General features: G+C 50.9%; 1 protein-coding gene across 2 annotated transcripts; it reads left to right on the top strand.

Annotated features, from left to right (window-relative positions):
- Window positions 1-533: 533 nt before the first annotated feature.
- On the top strand, window positions 534-20,500 carry mcrip1 (MAPK regulated corepressor interacting protein 1). 2 transcript variants are annotated; one of them, XM_078401404.1, is made up of 4 exons: window positions 534-679; window positions 12,359-12,483; window positions 15,067-15,165; window positions 18,598-20,500. In XM_078401404.1, exons 1-4 carry the CDS (start codon window positions 672-674, stop codon window positions 18,660-18,662), a joined length of 297 nt encoding a protein of 98 aa, XP_078257530.1. In that variant the 5' UTR covers window positions 534-671; the 3' UTR covers window positions 18,663-20,500. The 2 variants fall into 2 exon arrangements, with proteins under 2 accessions (XP_078257530.1, XP_078257529.1); XM_078401403.1 differs by lacking the exon at window positions 534-679 and adding an exon at window positions 2,840-3,119.
- The last annotated feature ends 3,825 nt before the right edge of the window (window positions 20,501-24,325 follow it).

Genomic DNA, 24,325 nt, shown 5'->3' with positions numbered 1-24,325 from the left:
TCCCTCCATCCCTCCCCACTCTCCATTACCCGCTCCTCTCCATCCCTCCTCCTCTTCAGTCCCTCACCCCGTCTCCATCATTCCCTCCCTACACTTTCCTCTTTCCATCCCTCCCTCCTTTTCATCCCTCTCCCTCCACTTCATCCCTCTCTCTCGTCCCCTATCCTCTCCATCACTCACCCCCTCCATCATTCCCATCCCTCCACTTCATCCTTCTCTCCATCCTTCCACCTTGTCCCTCTATCCTCTCCATGCTTCCTCTCCTCCCTCCCTTTACCTGCAGACCTGCACCACCCCCCTCCCCTCCCTCCTTCTCTTCTCCTCTCTCTCCCTCTCCTCCCTCCTCTCTCTCCTCTCCCTACATCTCTCCCTCCTTCTCCCTCTCCTTCCCTCTCCTTCCCTCTCCCTCCCTCTCCCTCCCCTTCCCTCCCCTTCCCTCCCCTTCCCTCCCCTTCCCTCTCCCTCCCTCTCCTTCCCTCTCCTTCCCTCTCCTTCCCTCTCCTTCCCTCTCCTTCCCTCTCCTTCCCTCTCCTTCCCTCTCCTTCCCTCTCCGTCCCTCCTTCTGTCCCTCCCTGACCGGAAGTGGCCATCGGGGGCGCGCACGGTGACGTCAGCGTGGGCGGGAGCGCGCGTCACCGGCGCCGCAGCGGCCCGAGGGAGGGAGCGGCGCGATGACCAGGTGGGTGGCGGCGGCGGCGGCGGCGTCGTGGGGCCTGAGGCCGGGGATGGGGCCTGGGGCTCGGCTCCCGCACAGGACCGGCCGGAGGCCGCCGGAGGCGGGGGACAAACAATGAGACGGCGGCCGGGCCCTGAGGCCGATGCTTCCCCCCGGCACCGACACCGGCCCCGGCCAGGCCCATTGTTACCGCGGCGGCCCCTCACTGCCCCCCCCCACCCAGACTAATCCCCCGATCAACCCCCCCCCCGACCAATCCCCCCTCGACCAGCCCCCCCCTCGACCAATCCCCCCTCGACCAGCCCCCCCCTCGACCAATCCCCCCCCCGACCAATCCCCCCCTCGACCAGCCCCCCCCTCGACCAATCCCCCCTCGACCAGCCCCCCCCTCGACCAATCCCCCCTCGACCAGCCCCCCCCCTCGACCAATCCCCCCCGACCAATCCCCCCCATGACCAGCCCCCCCGACCAGCCCCCCCCGACCAATCCCGCCCGACCAGCCCCCCCCCTCGACCAATCCCCCCCTCGACCAGCCCCCCCCCTCGACCAGCCCCCCCTCGACCAATCCCCCCCCCATGACCAGCCCCCCCCTGACCAATCCCCCCCTCGACCAGCCCCCCCCTCGACCAATCCCCCCTCGACCAGCCCCCCCCCCCCCCCCCGACCAATCCCCCCTCGACCAGCCCCCCCCTCGACCAATCCCCCCTCGACCAGCCCCCCCCTCGACCAATCCCCCCTCGACCAGCCCCCCCCCTCGACCAATCCCCCCATGACCAGCCCCCCCCCCGACCAATCCCCCCCTCGACCAGCCCCCCCCCGACCAATCCCCCCCCTCCGACCAATTTCCCCCCCCCCCCCCGACCAATTCCCCCCCCCCCGACCAATCCCCCCCTCGACCGGCCCCCACCCCCCGACCAATCCCCCCCTCGACCAGCCCCCCCCGACCAATCCCCCCCCTCCGACCAATTCCCCCCCCCCCTCCGACCAATTCCCCCCCCCCGACCACTCCCCCTCCCCGACCAATCCCCCTTCCCGACCAATCCCCATCCCCCTCCCCCCATGACCAATCCCCCAACCCCCCCTCCCGACCAATCCCCCAAACCCCCTGACCAATCCCCCTCCCCACCCACCAATCCCCCTCCCCCAACCAATCCCCCAACCCCCCCTGACCAATCCCCCTCCCCACCCACCAATCCCCCTCCCCCGACCAATCCCCCAACCCCCCCCTGACCAATCCCCCTCCCCACCCACCAATCCCCCCTCCCCCGACCAATCCCCCAACCCCCCCTGACCAATCCCCCTCCCCACCCACCAATCCCCCTCCCCCCGACCAATCCCCCAACCCCCCCTGACCAATCCCTCAACCCCCCTGACCAATCCCTCTCCCCACCCACCAATCCCCTCCCCCCGACCAATCCCCCTCCCCCGACTAAGCACCCCCCCACTAATCCCCCTCCCCCCCAACAATCCCCCTCTCCCACACTAATCCCCTTCCCTCCCTCCCACTAATCCCCCACTTATTCCCCTCCCCCCACTAATCCCTCCTGACTAATCCCCCTCCCCCCCTGGACTAATCCCCCTTCCCCCCACTAATCCCCCTCTTTCCCTCCTACTAATCTCCCTCCCCCCATCAATCCCCCTCCCCCCGACTAATCCCCCTCCCACCCGACTAATCCCCCCTACCATACCCCCCCCGATTAATCCCCCCCTCAACTAATGTCCCATTCCCACTCCTGTACCTCATCTAATTCTTACCCCCTCGACCCCCACACACCTGAACCCCATTCGTCTAATGCCCGATTCCCTCTCCCGGACTAATCCCCTCCCTCGGTCCCACTTTATCACCCCCCCACCTCATCTTCAAGGGATAAGGGGAGAAGGCAGGCACGGGTTACTGATTGTGGATGATCAGCCATGATCACAATCGAAGGGCCGAATGGCCTCCTCCTGCACCTATTTTCTATGTTTCTATCTCCCCCACTTCTAATCTTCCCTTCCCCCCTAATCCCTCTGCCCTCCCCTTCCCCCAAAACCCCAACCCTACGCATCTCCTACCCACTCCAGACCACCCCCACCTACCCCATTCAAACCCCCTCCACTCCAGCCCAAACCCTTCCCCCACGACCCCCCTCTCCCCTCCACTGCTCCACAAACCTCTCTGCCTAACTCCCCCTCCTTATGGCAAACTCCCCCTCTCCAAGGCCCTTTACTTTCACCCCACCATTGCATAGCTCCCACCCCACATTGGCTGCACCTTTCCTATCAATATCCACCCTACAAATTTCTTAGAGTCATGGCCATTTGCACTACATCTTCGCAATCCGACATTTACAGTTTGCTTTTCATGAAATGTTTAAATGATGGACCACCTAGAACTGTTGCTTTGTTTCAATGCTGCTGTGTCGGATCCAGGGCTGTTTCCCCATCTGTCTTCAATTCAAATGTGCGTGTAGTGTTTATAATACAATATGCCCCTGCAGCATTGTGCAGTTGAAGCCAGGGAAAGCGTTTATGAGAAAAGATATTCTAAGAAAAATAAGTTCATGGGATGGGTCCAGGGAGCTGGAATGAAGCTTGATAGCCACAAACAAACCGAGGGCTGAACTCAGTGAGTGGAGGGGTGTGGGAGGAATTTGTCAGTGGTGGGGTGGGGGGGGGGTGAGGCAGGTGGCTGGAGGTTACAGGTGGATAGAGGAGGCAAAATGTGTAGGAAGGAACTGCAGATGCTGGTTTAGACAATAGGTGCAGGAGTAGGCCATTCCAGCCAGCACCACCATTCAATGTCATCATGGCTGATCATTCTCAATCAGTACCCCATTCCTGCCTTTCCCCCATAGCCCCTGACTCCACTATCCTTAAGAGCTCTATCTAGCTCTTCCTTAAATGGTCGGATGGTTTAAACCGAAGATAGACACAGAAAGCTGGAATAACTCAGCGGGTCAGGCAGCTGAGTTATTCCAGCTTTCGGTGTCTGGAAGAAAAGGAATCGCTGACGTTTCGGGTCGAGACCCTTCTTCAGACTGAAGTCGAGACCCGAATTGTCATCTATTCCTTTTCTCCAGAGATGCTGCCTGTCCCGCTGAGTTACTCCAGCTTTTTGTGTCTTATTTTTGGATAGAGTAGGCGTTTAGTTTATTAGTGTCGTGTGTACAACGAGGTACAGTGAAAGGCTGCACCAATGGGCCGTTGATATTTGGGCTGATGGATGGATGGTTATTTGCTCCTTTTATACCTCACGCTGCCTCAGCAAGGCCAGCAGCATAAGCAAGGACATGTTGCACCTCGGGCAAGAGGCATAGAAGTGTGAAAACGCACACCTCCGGATTCAGGGACTGTTTCTTCCCGGCTGTTATCAGGCAACTGAACCATCCGACCAACAGTGTCTGAAGAAGGGTCTCAACCCAAAGCATCACACATTCCTTCTCTCCAGAGATGCTGCCTGTCCTGCTGAGTTACTCCAGCATTTTGTGTCTGGTCCTGAACTATCTACTTCATTGGTGACCCTGGGATATCTTTGATCGGACTTTGCCGGCTTTACCGGCTTTACCTTGCATTATTCGATATTCCCCTGTCATGTATCTATACACTGTAAATGGCTCGATTGTAATCCTAAGTCAAGTCAAGTCAAGTCAATTTTATTTGTATGGCACATTTAAACACAACCCACATTGACCAAAGTGCTGTACATCAGTGCAGGTACTAAAAACGAACATACAAGAGCACACAAACATAACAACACATACAAACAGTTTACAGCGCCCCTTCAGAGGGCCTCAAACGCTAGGGAATAGAAGTAGGATTTGAGCCTGGACTTAAAGGAGTCGATGGAGGGGGCAGTTCTGATGGGGAGTGGCCCATCAGAAAATGGCCTTTCCTAAATGGCCCACCCCATATTCTTAAACTGCGACCCCTGGTTCTGGACTCCCCCAGGAACATTTTTCCTGCTTCTACCCTGTCTAATCTTCTAAGAATTTTATATGCTTCTTTTAGATCCCCTCTCACCCTTCTAAATTCCAGCGAATATAAGCCCAGTCGACCCATTCTTTCATCATATGTCAGTCCCGCCATCCCAGGAATTAACCTGGTGAACTTATGCTGTACTCCCTCAATAGCAATAATGTCCTTCCTCAAATTAAGAGACCAAAATTGCATACAATACTCCAGGTGCGGTCTCACCAGGGCCCTGAACAACTGCAGTAGGACCTCCTCACTCCTAAACTCAAATCCTCTCGCAATGAAGGTCAACATGCCATTGCCTTTCGTCACTGCCTGCTGTACCTGCTTGCTTACTTTCAGTGACTGATGTACAAGCACGCCCAGGTCTCGTTGCACCTCCCCTTCTCCTCATCTGACGCCATTCAGATAATAATCTGCCTTCCTGTTCTTGCCACCAAAGTGGATAACCTCACATTTATCTGCAATATACTGCGTCTGCCATGCTTCTGCCCACTCCCCCAACCTATCCAAGTCACCCTGCAGCCTCATATCATCCTCCTCACAGCACACACTGCCACCCAGCTTTGTGGCATCCGCAAACTTAGAGATGTTACATTTAATTCCCTCGTCTAAATCGTTAATATATATTGTAAACAACTGGGGTCCCAGCACCGAGCCTTGCGGCACCCCACTAGTCACTGCCTGCCATTCTGAAAAGGATCCGTTAATTCCTACTCTTTGCTTCCTATCTGCCAACCAGTTCTCTATCCATGTCAATACCCCTACCCCCAATACCATGTGCTCTAATTTTGCACACTATTCTCTTGTGTGGGACCTTGTCAAAGGCTTCTTAAAAGTCCAGATGCACCACATCCACTGGCTCTTCCTTATCCATTCTACTTGTTACATCCTCAAAAAAATCTAAAAGATTAGTCAAGCATTATTTCCCCTTCATAAATCCATGCTGACTTTGACCGATCCCATCACTGCTTTCCAAATGCGTTGCTATAATATCTTTAATAATCGACTCCAGCATCTTCCCCACTACCGATGTAAGGCTAACTGGTCTATAATTCCCCGTTTTCTCTCTCCCTTCTTTCTTAAAAAGTGGAGTTACATTGGCTACCCTCCACTTCACAGGAACTGATCCAGAGTCGAGAGAAGATTGGAAAATAATCATCAATGCATCCACGATTTCTAGGGCCGCCACCTTGAGTACTCTGGGATGCAGACCACCAGGCCCTGGGGATTTATCTGCCTTCAGTCCCAACAGTTTACCTAACGCTATTTTCTGACTAATGTGGATTCCCTTCAGCCCCCCCCCCCCCTCCCACTAGATCCTCGGTCCCCTAGTATTTCCGGGAGATTGTTTGTGTCTTCCTTAGTGAAGACAGAACCAAAGTACTTGTTTAACAGGTCTGCCATTTCCTTGTTTCCCATTATAAATTCACCTGTCTCTGACTGTAAGGGACCTACATTCATCTTCACTAATCTTTTCCTTTTTACATACCAAAAGAAACATTTACAGTCAGTTTTTATATTCCTTGCAAGCTTTCTTTCATGCTCTTAATTAACCCCTTTGTCCTCCTCTGTTGAGTTCTAAATTTCGCCCAGTCCTCTGGTTTGCCGCTTCTTCTGGACAATTTATATGCCTCTTCCTTGGCTTTAACACTATCCTTGACTTCCCTCGTCAGCCACGGTTGAGCCGCCTTCCCAGTTTTATTTTTTTGCCAGACAGGGATGAACAATTTCTGGAGTTAATCTATGCGGCCTTTAAATCTTTGCCATTGCATCTCCACTGCCAACCCTTTAAGTATAATTTGTCTGTCTATCCTAGCCAATTCCCGTCTCATACCTTCAAAGTCTCCTTTATTCAAGTTCAGGAGCCTAGTCTCTGAATTAACCCTGTCATTCCCCATCCTAATGCAGAATTCCACCATATTATGGTCACTGCTGCCCAAGGGGCCTTGCACAACAAGATCGCTAACTAATCCTTCCTCATTACACAATACCCATTCTAGGATGGCCTGCCCTCTAGTCGGTTCCTCTACATATTGGTTTAAAAACCCAATCCTTATACATTCCAGGAAATCCTCCTCCTCAGCACTGTTACCAATTTGGTTGGCCCATATAAGAAAATAACTGCAGATGCTGCTACAAATCGAAGGTATTTATTCACAAAATGCTGGTGTAACTCAGCAGGTCAGGCAGCATCTCGGGAGAGAAGGAATGGGTGACGTTTCGGGTCGAGACCCTTCTTCAGTTTGGTTGGCCCAATCTATATGTAAATTAAAGTCACCCACGATAGCCATTATGATTTATAAATATTATCAGAATTATAAATGGATTAATGCAATTAATTATACTGCAGTTGTGCCCTGCATTTGATTGCGGCTTTAACATTGTATAAAAACAATTTCTCTGTGTGCCTGCTATATAATTTGAGGGGAGACACAAATGCTGGAGTAACTCGGCGGGTCAGGCAGCATCTCTGGAGAGAAGGAATAAGGTGAAGCTTCAGGTCGAGACTCTTCTTTAGGCTTGAAGTCTGAAAAAAGGTCTCGACCCGAAATGTCACCTGTTCCTTCTCTCCAGAGATGCTGCCTGGCCCGCCGAGTTACTCCAGCAATTTATGTCTATCTTCAGTGTAAACCAGCATCTGCAGTTCTTTCCTACACAGATATAATCTGAGGGGTTCTGAGAAAATCCTGTAATATAGATAGGTGGATATAAAGAATTGTAATTGAATATTAATGTAATAAAAAGGAACTGCAGATGCTGGTTTATACCAAAGGTAAACTCAAAATGCTGGAGTATGTCAGCAGAGTGGGTCAAGCAGCACATCTGGAGAAAATGGATGGGCGACGTTTTGGGTCTGGACCCTTCTTCAGACTGATTAGTGGGGAGAGTGGGGGGAAAAACTCACTCTCCCCATTAAAACCAGTCTGAAGAAGGGTCTCGACCCAAAACAACAGCTCTCCATTTTCTCCAGAGATGCTGCCTGACCCACTGAGTTACTCCAGCACTTTGTGTCTATCCTTTGTGATTGAGTGTTGCTGTTTGTGTATAAATTCCTTTCCACAGAAGCCAGCTTTGTGCACTGTTGCTATGGTGACGTGGAACAGGTTACTCCTGCGTGTTTAATTGGAAGGTGGACGTTGGAAGCATTTTGTGATCATATCTGATGTGAATTACTGGTGGGAAGGGCCACTTCCTTTTAAAATCAGCCTGCCTGCCTATTTCAAATCAAAATCAGGCAAATTGTAGCAGAGTAATCTCACCCTGTGTAAATTAATAATGCTTAGTAACACAAGTTATATTATTGTACGGGAAAAAAACGTAGATGCTGGTTTAAATCAAAAATAGATTCAAAATGCTGGGGTAACTCAGATGCAGGGGGGATGGGGGAAAGCATTCCTCCCTCTCTCTCCATCCCCTCCCCCTTCCCAGTCCTCCAAACGGTCTTACTGTCTCCGACTACATTTTATCTCTGTACCGCCCACTCCCCTGACATTAGTCTGAAGAAGGGTCTCGACCCGAAACGTCACCCATTCCTTCTCTCCAGAGATGCTGCCTGACCTGTTGAGTTACTCCAGCTTTTTGTGTCTATCTGACATTGTACCTCCTGCCCAACTGGTGTGCAATCTCTAAGTTCTGTACAATGGGAGGATTGTTCCAACGTGCCTCTTGAAATGGAATCGCTTTGATCCTGAATTTAGTGTAGTTTAGAGATACAGCGCGGAAACAGGCTCTTTGGCACACCGAGTCCGCGCCGACCAGCGATCCCCACACATCAGCACTATCCTACACACTAGGGACAATTTATGATCTTTAGCAAAGCCAATTAACCTGCAAACCTGTACATCTTTGGAGTGTGGGAGGAAACCAGAGCTCTTGGGGTCAACCCACATGGTCACAGGGCGAACGTACAAACTGTACAGACAGCACCCATGATCAGGATCGAACCCGGGTCTCTGGCGCTGCAAGGCAGCAACTCTACCTGTGTGCTACTGTGCATCTTGTTTAATTTTGAAATATTGGATTCATAACAAGTTTAACAATCACTTAGTCTAGCTGAGGTACTATCAGAATTTGGGACGGCACTGTGGCAGAGTTGCTACCTGACAGCACAAGTGAGCCGGGTTCGATCCTGACGAAGGGTGTTGTCTGTACAGTGTTTCCGCCTGGGTTTTCTCCAGGCACTCCGGTTTCCACCCACACTCCAAAGGCAGACAGGTTTGTAGGTTAACATGGTATGAATATTGATTTCTCTAACTTTAAGTAACCCCTGCATTCCCTCTACCCTGTATCCCTGCATTCCTATGCCCAAAAAGACAAGGATCACTGGTCTTAATGACTACAGGCCTGTCGCACTGACCTCTGTAGTCATGAAGACCTTTGAAAGACTTCTGCTGGCCCAGCTGAAAAACATCACAAACCCTCTGGACCCTCTGCAGTTTATATACCGGGCCAATAGATCGGTGGATGACGCAGTCAACCTAGGCCTGCACTTCATCCTCCAGCACCTAGACCGCAAGGGGACCTATGCAAGGATTTCGTTTGTGGACTTTAGCTCTGCTTTTAACACCATTGTGCCAGAACTACTACCCTCCAAACTCTTCCAGTTGACTGTGTCTGAACCCCTCTGTCATTGGACCATCAACTTCCTGACGGACAGGAAGCAGCATGTGAGGCTGGGAAAGCACATCTCGGACCCGCAGACCCTCAGCATAGGAGCACCGCAAGGCTGCGTACTCTCCCCTCTCCTTTACTCTCTCTACACCAACGACTGCACCTCCACAGACTCCTCTGTCAAGCTCCTCAAGTTTGCAGATGACACTACCCAGATTAGGCTGATCCAGGATGGGGAGGAATCTGCCTACAGAGGGGAAGTGACACAGCTGGCGTCCTGGTGCCATCACAACAACCTGGAGCTCAATGCTCTCAAGACAGTGGAACTAATTGTAGACTTGAGGAGAGACCCCCCTCCCCTCCCCCCACTCACCATCAACAACACCACAGTCACATCTGTGGAGTCATTTAAGTTCCTTGGAACTATCATCTCCAAGGACCTTAAATGGGGGGCCACCATCGACTCCACAGTCAAAAAGGCCCAACAGAGGATGTACATCCTGCGGCAGCTGAGGAAACACAATCTGCCACAGGCAATGATGGTCCAATTCTATACTGCCATCGTAGAGTCCGTCCTCACCTTCTCCATCATGGTCTGGTTTGGCTCAGCCACCAAGCATGACATCCGGAGGTTGCAGCGCATCGTGCGATCAGCCGAGAAGGTTGTTGGCTGCACCCTTCCCCCCATTGACAAACTGTACACTTCAAGGGCCAGGAAACGAGCGGGCAAGATCATCTCTGACCCCTCTCACCCTGGCCACAAACTCTTTGAAGCACTTCCCTCTGGAAGGCGACTCCGGACTTTCAAAGCAGCCACAGCCAGACGTTTTTCCACCAGTAGTAGCTCTACTCAATAACCAAAAGTCTGTGGTCTCTTTTTGTTCTGGTTTATTTCAATCACATGTTTAAACTATCATGTTTTATTCTCGATCTTTTAATGTTTTATGCTTTATTCTTAATTGTGTACTTTATGTTCGTGTTGTTACTTGCGAGCGGAGCACCAAGACACATTCTTTGAATGTGCACGTACTTGGCTGATAAACGTATTCATTCATTCATCCATCCATTCATCTCTCCACACCTCCCCCACCCAAATCACACCAGCTTCAAAGCCTTCTTGTTCAGTCTCATTGTCTGTACTTGTTCTCACCTAATATACAGCTAACAATTGCCTGTTTCCTTTATCATCGTTACTTTATTTGCGTACCTTTCATTCATTTGTTCCATATCTCTCTACCTCACCGTCTATATCTCTCGTTTCCCTTTTCCCTGCCTCAGTCTAAAGAAGGGTCTCGACCAGAAATGTCTCCTAATCCCTTTCCCCAGAGATGTTGTCTGACCCGCTGAGTTACTCCAGCTTTTTGTGTCTACCTTCAGTTTAAACCAGCATCAGCGGGTCAGGCAGCATCTCAGGAGAGAAGGAATGGGTGACGTTTCGGGTCCAGACCCTTCTTCAGACTGATGTCAGGGGCGCGGGGCAAAGAAAGGGAAATCTGTATTTCCTTCCTACACCCTATAGGTTTGAGGGTTAATTGGCATTGGTGAAATTGTAAATCGTCCCCGGTGTGTAGGATGGTGCTAGTGATCACTGGTCAGCGCGGACTTGGTGGGCCGAAGGTCCTGTTTCTGCACTGTTTCTCTAAAGTGAATACATTTTTATCCACACTGTTTCCTTTTGCAAATAATTTGCATAGAAAAGCTTTGTGCAGATGGAAACTTACTTCCTGCACAATACTGGGACACCCTTGTGTGCACAGACTCCTCTGCTGCCTGGAAAGTGACGTGCCTTCATTCTGTAGCTGGCCATTTTGTCTCAAAGCTGTATAGGAAAACAAAACTGCAGAGGTTGATTTAAATCGAAGGTAGGCACAAAATGCTGGAGTAACTCAGAGGGTCAGGCAGCATCTCGGGAGAGAAGGAATGGGTGACGTTTCGGGTCTCGACCCAAAACGTCACCCATTCTTTCTCTCCCGAGATGCTGCCTGACCCGCTGAGTTACTCCAGCATTTTATATCTATCTTGTCTTAAAGCTGGTTCCTTTCGTGTGCGGTATTCCGTGGTCTTCCCTTTCTTTTCGTTATTCTTATCACAAGAATCTTCCAACGTGGAAAATATACTCGGCTACACTTGACCGTAAACAAGCAGTCATAAGGAATAGGAGCACAATTAGGCCATTCGGCCCATCAAGTCTACACCGCCATTCATTCATGGCTGATCTGTCTCTCCCTCCAGTAGTGTCGGGAATTTAACGTTCAAAGTTAGCAAAACCATCATTTAGATTGATGGTTTTGCTAAACTGTCTGTACGGAGTTTGCACGTTCTCCCCTTGACCTGCGTGGGTTTTCCCTGCGTTCTTCGGTTTCCTCCCACACTCCAAAGACGTACAGGTATGTAGGTTAATTGGCTTGGTAAATGTAAATATTGTCCTTAGTGTGTATAGGATAGTGTTAATATGCGGGGATCGCTGGTCGAAGCGGACCTGGTGGGCCGAAGGGCCTGTTTCCACGCTGTATCTCTAAACTAAACTAAACTAGAGGATTGAGTTTTGGATGTGTTCAGCTTCATTTAGTTTAGAGATAAAGCGCGGAAACAGACCCTGTGGCCCACCGAGTCCGCGATCACCCCGTACACTAGCACTATCCTACACACACTAGGGACAATTTACAATTTAGCCAATTAACCCACAAATCTGTACGTCTTTAGAGTGTGGGAGGAAACCGGAGCACCCGGAGGAAACCCACGCGGTCACGGGGAGAGCGTACAAACTCCGTACAGACAGCACCCGTAGTCAAGATTGAACCCCGGTCCCCGGTTCTGTAAGGCAGCAACTCTACCGCTGCGCCTCCGTGCCAATGTTCATCGCAATGCCCCGTGCGGTCTTTCCTGTCTTTTTGTGATTCTCATCATTACATCTTTCCAACTTGGAAAACATGCTGATATACACCCGACCATGAACAAGCAGTGTTGGGAATTTAACGTTCAACGTGAGCTAGACCATCATTTAGAAGGTTGCTTTTGGACGTGTTCGTTCTCATTAAACGGAGAACTCTCGAGGTCAGAGAGCCCGAGGGATGTTGTTTTCCACCTAAACACGATCCCAATCTCTGTCTGCAGCTCACCCGCATCAAGGATTGTTTATAATGGCAAACGAAACAATGGACCACGGTCTCCAACGAACACAGCACCGCAGGAGATTTATACGCCAGCACATGAAGAGAATGTCAGGTTCATCCATGAAGGTACGTAGAGCTTGGTGTGAGGATCTGTGTGAAGCTGCCCAACTCTCAGTACTGTAAGTGGAATCAACGTTGCAACCTTGCGTGGGATTTTGTCTTCCTGTGTATTACATGTGACAGTATTGTACCTCCTGCCCATCTTGCTTGTAATCTGCCTTCCTTTGGCATTTAAAAAAAAACTTTAGCTTAGAGGCACAGCGTGGAAACAGGCCTTTTGGCCCACCGAGTCCATGCCGACCAGCGATCTCCCCGTACACTAGCACTATACTAGGGATAATCCACAATTTTCACCGAAGCCACTTATCCTACAAACCCGCACGTCTTTGGAGTGTGGGAGGAAACCTGAACACCCGGAGAAAACCCACGCGGTCACGGGGAAAAGTACGAGCTCTGTACAGACAGCACCCAAAGTTGGGATCGAACCCAGGTCTCTAGCGCTGTAAGGCAGCAACTCCTTAATTCACAAGTGCAACAAAAGACGACCAAGTCGTCTTCGGGGCGGCACGGTGGCACAGCGGTAGAGTGGCTGCCTCACAGCACCAGAGACCCGGGTTCGATGCTTACCACGGGTGCAGTCTGTGCGGAGTTTGTACGTTCTCCATGTGACCGCGTTGGTTTTCCCAGGGTGCTTTGGTTTCTCCCCCCCACACTAAAGCGACGTGTTGGTTTGCAGGTGAATTGGCTTTTGGTAAAGATTGTAACTTGTCCCTCTCGTGTGCAGGATAGCGCCAGCGTGTGGGGATCGCTGGTCGGCGTGGACACGATGGCCGGGTACAGCTGCTTCTGCACTGTAGCTCTAAACAAAGCCAAAAAAACGAAACAACAGTCTGAATGTGACCATTAACTAAGTTACTGAGCAAGAGAAAAACTGGAGTGGTTTCAGACGAGGCGGTTTGTTCGTGCTTGTTGTGCACAGGGGAGGGGCTGTGTACGTGGCACCAGAGAGAGAAGAGGGCTGGATCACTGCTTCAGGACGGGTCAACACGTGGACCTGTCCCTTTGTGACATGCCCGAGGTAGCTCCTTGCCTTCTGTGTCTTAACACTCAATAGGTCAACACTAAAGATTTGTGTTGTGGTAAAAGTATATTTTGTACTGCTCTATTTCGCAATGGCCCTCAGCCACCTTCCTCTCAGCTGCAATTGTTCCCAGCTGTCAAATTGAAGCATTTAGTTGGGCCCTCGTTTTAGCTGACTCATGCATTGTTTCCCCAAAGGATAGAAGTGGCTTTGTTCGTGGTTTCTGGTAAAGATATTTGGATAAACTACAAACATTGGAGCGAGACATAAAGCTGTAATTTTGGCATTAAATGCTCAGCTCTCCGCGTTGGAGAAACCTGCAGACCAATATCCTGTGGTTTAGTCGGAAGTATTGTCTTAGCAGCTGCCCTTTGCACCAGTGCATCTTGCCTGCTTTCTTCGTAGATAAGTATGAAAGATTTAGAGAAGTACACGTAACGTAAGCACAAATTTCCACACGGTGCCAAAATCTGTTGTTCTTGCAGGCTTTTAATCCGCTCTTTGTGTGACGCCATTTTGAATCATTCAGTTCTGCTTTCCAGTTGTTGCCTCTGAAGCGGGCTTTGAATGGCTTTGCACTGCACTATCACAGCCTAACAGCTTCGCAGAGCACTCCGTGAAGCTGCACAGTCTGTGCTTGCAGGCCTGTAGGATCTAGCGGTGATGTTAAGCTCATTTAGAGATGCAGCGCGGAAGCAGGACCCTCGGCCCACCGTGTCCACGCCGACCATCGATCGCCCGCTCACACTTGTTCTATGTTCATCCCATCGTCCCATCCGCTCCCTGTGCATTTAGGGGGCAATTTTTTACAGAGGACCAATAAACCTACAAACCCGCGGGTCTTTGGGATGTTGGAGGATATTGGAATACCTGAGGCAAACCCACGCGGTCACGGGGCGAATGCACAAACTCCTGCAGTCAGGATCAAACCTGGGTCTCTGGCTCTGTGTGGCAGCAGCACCACCAGCTGCACCCACTGTTCCTACCCTGGTGTGTTGCTGGGTAAAGTATTAGTTTAGTTTATTATTGCCACGTGGAGTTTGCACGTTCTCCCTGTGACCTGCGTGGGTTTTCTCCGGGTGCCCTAGTGAACTCCCACACTCCAAGACCTACAGGTTTGTAGGTTAATTGGCTTCGGTAAAAATTGTATGTTGTCCCCAGTGTGTAGAATAGTGTGCGGGAATGACTGGTTGGCATGGACTCAGCGGGCCAACGGGCCTATTTCCACGCTGTATCTCCAAACTAAAAATAATTAGTGTGCAGGGAGTGAATGCAAAAGTGGGATAACACAGAACTAGTGTGAAGGGGTGATCGATCGCTGGTCGGCATGGACTCCATTGGGCGGAAGGAAAAAAAACCCAGCAGATGCTGGTTTAAATCGAAGGTAGATACAAAATGCTGGAGTAACCCGAAACGTCACCCATTCCTTCTCTCCAGAGATGCTGCCTGACCCGCTGAGTTACTCCAGCATTTTGTGTATACCTTGGGTGGGATGACGGGCCTGTTTCCATGCTGTGACGTTCAATCAATCAACTAACCGTAGCGTGACGTGTGGTTCTTGCTTGCAGCTTGGCAGTGTGTGGAGAGAGAGCTGAGGAGTCAGATGTCGGGAAGTGAACGAGGACCTGTCCAGTATGTAGAGAAGAACCCAAACCCAAACCTGAACAGTGAGTAACCTGACGAATCCCCCCAGCAGTAGGTATCACCGGCTACATCTCTCCTTTCCCTTTCCCCTGACTCTCAGTCTGAGGAAGGGTCTCAACCCAAAACGTCACCTATTCCTTTTTTCCAAAGACGCTCTCTGACCCAAAATGCTGGCGTAACTCAGTGGGACAGGCAGCATCTCTGGAGAGAAGGTAAGGGTGGCGTTTTAGACTGAAGATGGATCTCGACCCGAAACGTAACACATTCCCTGTCACCAGAGATGCTGCCTGCCCCACTGAGTTACTCCAGCATTTTGTGTCTCTCTTCGGTTTAAACCTTTATCTGCAGTTTCTTCCTATACTTGCTGTCTGACCCGCTGAGTTACTCCAGCATTTTGTGTCTATCTTCAGTTTAAATCAGCGTCTACAGTTCCTTCCTACCCAGTTCTGAGCAACCGTGTAATGAGCACGGTGGCGCAGCGGTAGAGTTGCTGCCCTTACAGCGCTTGCTGCGCCGGAGATCCCATGTTCGATCCCGACTATGGGCGCTGTCTGTACGGAGTTTGTACGTTCTCCCCGTGACCTGTGTGGGTTTTCTCCGAGATCTTCGGTTTCCTCCCACACTAAAGACGTGCAGGTTTGTAGGCTAATTGAGTTGGTATAATTGTAAATTGGGAGGGAGAGAGAAAACGGGGAATTATAGACCAGTTAGCCTAACATTGGTAGTGGGGAAAATGCTAGAGTCAGTTATTAAAGATGTGATAGCATCACATTTGGAAAGTGGTGAAATCATCGGACAAAGTCAGCATGGATTTACAAAAGGCAAATCATGTCTGACGAATCTTATAGAATTTTTCGAGGATGTAACTAGTAGAGTGGATAAGGGAGAACCAGTCAATGTGTTATATCTGGACTTTCAGAAGGCCTTCGACAAGGTCCCACATAGGAGATTGGTGTACAAACTTAAAGCACACGGTATTGAGGGTTCAGTGTTGAGGTGGATAGAAAATTGGTTGGCGGACAGGAAGCAAAGAGTAGGAATAAACGGGTCCTTTTCGGAATGGCAGGCAGTGACTAGTGGGGTACCGCAAGGCTCAGTGCTGGGACCCCAGTTATTTACAGTGTATATTAATGATTTGGACGAGGGAATTGAATGCAACATCTTTAAGTTTGCGGATGACACGAAGCTGGGTGGCAGTGTTAGCTGCGAGGAGGATGCTAGGAGCTGCAGAGTGACTTGGATAGATTAGGCGAGTGGGCAAATGCATGGCAGATGCAATATAATGTGGATAAATGTGAGGTTATCCACTTTGGCGGCAAGAACAGGAAAGCAGAGTATTACCTGAATGGTGAACGATTAGGAGAAGGGGAGATGCAACGTGACCTGGGTGTCATGATGCACCAGTCATTGAAAGCAAGCATGCAGGTGCAGCAGGCAGTGAAGAAAGCGAATGGTATGTTGGCATTCATAGCAAGAGGGTTTGAGTTTAGGAGCAGGGAGGTTCTACTGCAGTTGTACAGGGCCTTGGTGAGACCGCACCTGGAGTATTGTGTGCAGTTTTGGGCTCCTAATCTGAGGAAAGACGTTCTTGCCTTAGAGGGAGTACAGAGAAGGTTCACTAGATTGATCCCTGGGATGGCGGGACTTTCATATGAAGAAAGACTGGATAGACTAGGCTTGTACTCGCTGGAATTTAGAAGACTGAGGGGGGATCTTATAGAAACATATAAAATTCTTAGGGGGTTGGAGAGGCTAGATGCGGGAAGATTGTTCCCGATGTTGGGGGAGTCCAGAACCAGGGGTCACAGCTTAAGGATAAGGGGGAAGTCTTTTAGGACCGAGATGAGAAAATTTCTTCACACAGAGAGTGGTGAGTCTGTGGAATTCTCTGCCACAGAAGGTAGTTGAGGCCAGTTCATTGGCTATATTTAAGAGGGAGTTAGATTTGGCCTTTTTTGCTAAAGGGATCAGGGGGTATGGAGAGAAGGCAGGTACAGGTTACTGAGCTGGATGATCAGCCATGATCATATTAAATGGCGGTGCAGGCTCGAAGGGCCGAATGGCCTACTCCTGCACCTATTTTCTATGTTTCTAAGTGGGTGTAGGATGGTGTTAATGTGTGGGGATCGCTGGTCAGCGCAGACCTGGTGGGCCGAAGGGCCTGTTTCCGCCCTGTATCTCTATAAGGGGAAAGTCTTTTAGGACCGAGATGAGAAAGTTTTTTTTCACACAGAGAGTGGTGAATCTGTGGAATTCTCTGCCACAGAAGGTAGTTGAGGCCAGTTCATTGGCTATATTTAAGAGGGAGTTAGATGTGGCCCTTGTGGCTAAAGGGATCAGTGGGTATGGAGAGAAGGCAGATACAGGATACTGAGTTGGATGATCAGCCATGATCATATTGAATGGTGGTGCAGGCTATTTTGGTGCACCTATTTTCTATGTTTTCTATGTTTCTATGTAAACTAAACTAAACTAATCAGGAATCAACTGCAAGAGCTGCCACGCTGAAATACAAGCTTGAAGCAAAATACAAAGTACTGGAGGAATTCAGCAGATCTGACAGCATTTGGGGATGGAATGGACAGGTGACATTTCGGGACAGGACCATTCTTCAGAGTGATCAGTCTGAAGAAGGGTTCCCACTCAAAATATCGCCTGTCTATTTGGAAGAAGGGTCCTGCAATGTGATAATCATGGAGGATGCTGCACGGAAACAGGCCCTTCTGCCTGACTTTCCCATCGGGCGCCACGGTGGCGCAGCGGCTGAGCTGCTACCTTACAGTGCCAGAGGCCCGAGTTCGATCCTGACTGCGGGTGCTGGCTGTATGGAGCTTGAAAGTTTTCCCCGTGACCTGCGTGGGTTTTCTTCGAGATTTTAGGTTTCCTCCCACACTCCAGCTTTGCAGGTTAATTGGCTTGGTATAAGTGTAAAATTGCCCCGAGTGTGTTGGGCAGTGCGGGGATTGCTGGTCGAGGCAGACCCTTGGGCCGAAGGGCCTGTTTCTGCGCTGTATCTCTAAACCAGATCAAACTAAACACTGACCAAGACTCCCCATCGACACGAGTCCCACCTGCCCACATGTGGCCCATATCCCATGGCTTATATGTCGTCTGTGCATTCCCTCCACAGATGCTGCCTGACCCACTGAGTTCCTCCAGCACCTTGTGGTTTGCTCAAGATTCCAGCATCTACAGTCTTGTGTCTCCACCACATCTTATTTTGAATATCTTTCCTCAATCCACTCATCTTCACTCCCCTCGGAATACACCTGACCCCCCCCCCCTTCCTGCTCCCCCTCGGAATACACCTGACCCCCCCTTCCTGCTCCCCCTCGGAATACACCTGACCCCCCCCCCTTCCTGCTCCCCCTCGGAATACACCTGACCCCCCCCTGCTCTCTGTCGCTCTTTACCAAGCAGGTGCCGTTGCCTAAGTCGGTCGATTTGGTTTTCAGATTTCACACCCATCGATCTGAGTGACCTGAGGAAGAGGAGTTTGTCGGATGCTAAGAAATCGTAAAGGATGTCGCTGACCGCGGTTCATCGTCCCTTCAGCGCCCAGCGGGAGTTTCCTTTTTGAAGTTTGTTTTCTTTCATCTTTAACTTGGAGAGGAATGCGCAACGGGTAACTTTCCCCCCCCGGTCACAGGCCAGCCAGTACCATCCACCCACCCGATGCAAGGACACACACACCCAGCACGGCGGGCAAAACTACACCACGGCGTGCCGTTTAACCACTTTTGTCCATCTCTCTCTCTCTCTTGTTCTCCCTCTCTCGTCCTCGCTTTCCCTCTCTTTTCCTTTCTTTCCCTTTCTTTCCCTCTCTCTCGCTCTCTCTCCCCCTCTCTTTCCCTCTCTCCCCCATTTCTGTCAATAAATACCGTCAAGAACAATGCTCCATTTGACAAATTAAGGTCACATTTCACTGCTGCCTGCGTGGAAGGCACGTCTCAAACTGTACACGTCGGCCCCCGATTGTACGGTGTCCAACATTAGCTTGGCCTCAGCCCTGCTGAACAGTCGGCCTGGAGGTTGTGGGGTCGGAGGGAGGGGATCGGGGGGGTGGGGGGTGGGGGGGGGGGGGGGGGGGGGGGAAGCAATCCATAGTAAGCTCCAGAAACCTTTAACGACCAAGATTTTGTTCGTTTTTTAAAAATAATAAAATCCCATCTGCACAGTCCGGGGTTGGCGACGGCCTTGGCAACTGGTGAAGCCTGTGGTCAGATTTGGACTGGGGGGGGGGAGGGGGGGATAAATTAAAGCCCAAGTGAACTGATGTGAATGAGAACGGCGACCTGTGTGTTCGGACTGCAAATGTCTTTGTTGTGCAGACCACAAGTTGGAGTTTGTGTTCCAGAGGTTATCTTTCAAATTAGTCTTAACTTAAAAAAATAATGATAATTTTGGAGTTTGGTTCATTGGTGGTGGTGGAGGGAGGGGGAGTTATACGGAGAGGATCACTTGTTTGTGTGCACGTGTTTTTGTTTTGTTACGTTTTCGTGTCGCTACACTCCTTTGACGCGTGGCCCGCAATGGTCGGGTTCGGCGGGCTGGAAATGCCCACCTGCTGGCGACGCTTCGTCGGCGTCCTCGACGGTCGGAAACCGTCCCGTCCCCTGGTCCGGCGCTGCTTGTCCCCCTCTGGGCATTGCCGCGGAGCGTGCGCTCGGCGTCTCGGCGGGCGGGCGGGGTTTCGAGCGGGCCGCCAAATGGCCAGGCCGCAAAGTCCGCAGGTATTCCGCAGCAAAATGGCGCCCGACTGGGGTCGCCAACTTCCCCGCTCCCAAATACGGGACTAGGTGATGTCGCCGCCACCCCCCCGCGCCACCACGTGACCTCATCCAGCCAGCGGCCATGTGCTCACGCTCCACCAATGGCGTCAGCCATTGGTGGAGCGGGAGCATATGGCCGCTGGCTGGGTGAGGTCACGTGGGGCGCTGGGCGGTGACATCACCCGTTGTCCCGTATTTGGGAGCGGGCAAGTTGGCAACCCCTACTAATACAGGACAAACGTCGACCCTGCCTGGAAACAACCAGCCTCTAAACAGTCTGTACATCGATCTCTGCACAGTCTTTCGTCAGAAGATTCCAAAGTATTATTTTCTCTTTTAAAACCCCCTTCGGCTCCCATCAGGACTCACTAAAAAGGTGCGGGCGACAAATTGTTTTTTAATGTTGGCAACCCTGTCTAAAAAGTGAAGAGTGAAGTTGGAAAGCTGCTGTCTGTACTCCACTGTACCTGGGACACATCCTATTCAAACCGGAAGGATGGTGTTTGTCAGAAGAATTGTACGATTTAGCAATCTTCTTGATGTGTAAGTGAGGGTGGTATTGTAAATAAAACAACTTCACTTATGAGTCCTATCTGTGTACAACGTTGTTAAACTCACCGTGTGTGTGTGTCAAGGTGCAGGCAGTGCCACAAAACCTTTTAATGCGATAACTTGAAGGCTACAGTGTGCAGCACAGAGGCAACGTTCAATGTATCTGTGCTGGGACTTTCTGATGATCGTGCTGGCATGTCTGAAGGCAAGTCGAGTCAATTTTATTTGTATAGCACATTTAAAAACAACCCACGTTGACCAAAGTGCTGTACATCAGTTCAGGTACTAAGAAACGAACATACGATGGCACACAAACATAACAGCACATACATAAACAGTTCACAGCGCCCCCTCAGAGGGCCTCAAACGCTAGCGAGTAGATATAGGTTTTGAGCCTGGATTTAAAGGAGTCGATGGAGGGGGCAGTTCTGATGGGGAGAGGGATGCTGTTCCACAGACTAGGAGCTGCAACCGCAAAAGCACGGTCACCCCTGAGCTTAAGCCTAGACCGCGGGATAGTCAGTAGCCCCAAGTCGGCTGACCTGAGGGACCTGGAGATAGAGTGGTCTCAAAGAAGGGTCTCGACCCGAAACGTCACCCATTCCTTCTCTCCGGAGATGCTGCCTGTCCTGCTGAGTTACTCCAGCATTTTGTGTCTACACGAGTTTCTACACGTGAGACCGTGTTTTGTTTCTAGTTTGGGAGAAGCCGCATGGAATCGGGCCCTTCAGTCCACGCCGACCATCGATCGCCCGTTCACACCAGTTCTGTGCAATCCCACTTTCTCGTTCACTCCTTACACACCAGGGGCAATGTCTGGGATGTGGAAGGAAACCGGAGCACCCGGGGGAAACACAGGGAGAGCGTGCAAACTCCACACAGACAGGACCCGAGGTGAGGATCGAACCTGGGTCTCTGCAATTTGGCTGGAGCCTTGGGCAAAACGTGCTGGGGGAACTCAGCAGGTCAGGCAGCATCTGTGGAGGGAATGGACAAACCGTTTCCGGTTGGGATTGATGGAGTAGGTGAGTTTGGGATGGGATGGGGCATGGAGAAGTCGAGCAGGTTGGGGGCTCTGGGAAGAATGCAAGTGAAGGGAAACACTATCAGCAGAGCAGACCTCGCCTGTCCAATGAACCTGCACGTGTGGAGGACAAAGCAGTGAATGCCATTGGAGGGACTGGTAACAGAACCTTGCTCATGACCTGGTAAGTTCAATGGTTCAATCGGTTCAGTTTAGTCTATTGTCTCGTATACCGAGGTACAGTGAAAAGCTTTTGTTGCGTGCTATCCAGCCAGCGGAAAGACAATACATGATTATAATCGAGCCATTTACAGCGTACAGATACATGATGAGGGAATATCGTTTAGTAAAGTAAGAAATGTTACTGTAGGAGTAGAGATTTAAGAGTGGAGCGATAGTGATGATGCGATTGTAGACCTGCTTCAGTGGCTAGCACACAAATAGTCGCCTGGGTTCGGCGCCATCTTGAAATCAGTGGTTCAATGGTGCTCTATGATCAGGTGCCAAGATACAGTGAAATTCCTTTTTTTCGCACACAGTAACATTATTGTCATGCTTACAATCATGTCATAAGTACAATCCCCGATGAGGTACAGAAAGTATAGAACAGTGCACTGAGTCCACATGCAAGAGTCAGCAGGTTTTGGCTCTTGGAGTTAACAGATTTGTGCTGAAAGGAAGCATGCAGGTACAGCAGGCAGTGAAGAAAGCCAATGGAATGTTGGCCTTCATAACGAGGAGTTGAGTATAGGAGCAAAGAGGTCCTTCTGCAGTTGTACAGGGCCCTAGTGAGACCGCACCTGGAATACTGTGTGCAGTTTTGGTCTCCAAATTTGAGGAAGGATATTCTTGCTATTGAGGGCGTGCAGCGAAGGTTTACTAGGTTAATTCCCGGAATGGCGGGACTTTCATATGTTGAAAGACTGGAGCGACTAGGCTATATAATATAAGAAAATAACTGCAGATGCTGGTACAAATCGATTTATTCACAAAATGCTGGAGTAACTCAGCAGGTCAGGCAGCATCTCGGGAGAGAAGGAATGGGTGACGTTTCGGGTCGAGACCCTTCTTCAGACTGATGTCGGGGGTGGGACAAAGGAAGGATATAGGTGGAGACAGGAAGATAGAGGGAGATCTGGGAAGGAGGAGGGGAAGGGAGGGACAGAGGAGCTATCTGAAGTTGGAGAAGTCGACGTTCATACCACTGGGCCGCAAACTGCCCAGGCGAAATATGAGGTGCTGCTCCTCCAATTTCCGGCGGGCCTCACTATGGCACTGGAGGAGGCCCATGACAGAGAGGTCAGACTGGGAATGGGAGGGCGAGTTAAAGTGTTGGGCCACCGGGAGATCAGTTGCGTTAATGCGGACCGAGCGCAGGTGTTCAGCGAAGCGATCGCCGAGCCTGCGCTTGGTTTCGCCGATATAAATAAGTTGACATCTAGAGCAGCGGATGCAATAGATGAGGTTGGAGGAGGTGCAGGTGAACCTCTGTCTCACCTGGAAAGACTGTTTGGGTCCTTTGATGGAGTTGAGGGGGGAGGTAAAGGGACAGGTGTTGCATCTCGTGCGGTTGCAAGGGAAAGTGCCCGGGGTTAGGGTGGTTTGGGTAGGAAGGGACGAGTGGACCAGGGAGTTGCGGAGGGAACGGTCTCTGCGGAACGCAGAGAGTGGAGGGGATGGGAAGATATGGCCAGCGGTGGGGTCCTGTTGTAGGTGACGGAAATGTTGGTGGATGATATGTTGGATCCGCTGGCTGGTGGGGTGGAAGGTGAGAACGAGGGGGATCCTGTCCTTGTTGCGAGTGGGGGGAGGGGGAGCAAGAGCGGAGCTGCGGGATGTAGAAGAGACCCTAGTGAGAGCCTCATCTATAATGGAGGAGGGGAAGCCCCGTTTTCTGAAAAACGAGGACATCTCGGAAACCCTAGTATACACTGGAATTTAGAAGGATGAGAAGAGATCTTATCGAAACGTATAAGATTATTAAGGGGTTGGACACGTTAGAGGCAGGAAACATGTTCCCAATGTTGGGGGAGTCCAGAACAATGGGCCACAGTTTAAGAATAAGGGGTAGGCCATTTAGAACGTAGATGAGGAGAAACCTTTTCAGTCAGAGAGTTGTGAATCTGTGGAATTCTCTGCCTCAGAAGGCAGTGGGGGCCAATTCTCTGAATGCATTCAAGAGAGAGCTGGATAGAGCTCTTAAGGATAGCGGAGTCAGGGCGTATGGGGAGAAGGCAGAAACGGGGTACTGATTGAGAATGATCAGCCATGATCACATTGAATGGCGGTGCTGGCTCGAAGGGCCGAATGGCCTCCTCATGCACCTATTGTCTATTGTGCTACGGGGAGGGGAGAGCTAAATCTAGTTTAGTTTAGAGATACAGCGTGGAAACAGGCCCTTTTGGCCCACTGGGTCTGTGCCGACCAGCGATCCCTGCACATGAACACTATCCTATACCCACTAGGGACATTTTTTACATTTACCAAGCCAGTTAACCTACAAACCTGTATGTCTTTGGAGTGTGGGAGGAAACTGAAGATCTCGAAGAAAACCCACGCGGTCACGGGGAGAACGTACAAACTCCGTTCAAACGGCACCCGTGGTCGGGATCGAACCTGCTGTAAGGCAGCAACTCTAGTGCTGCGCCACCGTGACCGCCCTAGTTGGGGGTTGTGGATCATCCGCTCACTGCTACAGGGCATTGGTGCACCAGTGCAGGAGAACAGGTGTGGTGGGGATGGAGACAAGCAAGGCGGGCCCTCATGCCATCAGAAATTCTCTGAAAGGGTGGGCAGGTTGCTGTGCACAGCATTGACCCGACATCATGAGAAACA

This window comes from Rhinoraja longicauda, chromosome 6 (genome assembly GCF_053455715.1).
Source record: "Rhinoraja longicauda isolate Sanriku21f chromosome 6, sRhiLon1.1, whole genome shotgun sequence".
In the NCBI taxonomy this organism is placed as follows: domain Eukaryota; kingdom Metazoa; phylum Chordata; class Chondrichthyes; order Rajiformes; family Arhynchobatidae; genus Rhinoraja; species Rhinoraja longicauda.
The sequence above is the reverse complement of the archived record's forward strand: the minus strand, read 5'-3'. Positions and strand labels throughout refer to the sequence as shown.

What these genes read in the sequence shown, in the direction of transcription:
- mcrip1 (XM_078401403.1), top strand. Translation starts at nt 3,034, where the DNA reads ATGATGGACCACCTAGAACTGTTGCTTTGTTTCAATGCTGCTGTGTCG. An exon ending in CATCTGTCTTCAATTCAAAT is followed by an intron (nt 3,120 to 12,358) that starts GTGCGTGTAGTG and finishes CTCTGTCTGCAG; the next exon opens with CTCACCCGCATCAAGGATTG. An exon ending in CCCAAACCCAAACCTGAACA is followed by an intron (nt 15,166 to 18,597) that starts GTGAGTAACCTG and finishes TTTGGTTTTCAG; the next exon opens with ATTTCACACCCATCGATCTG.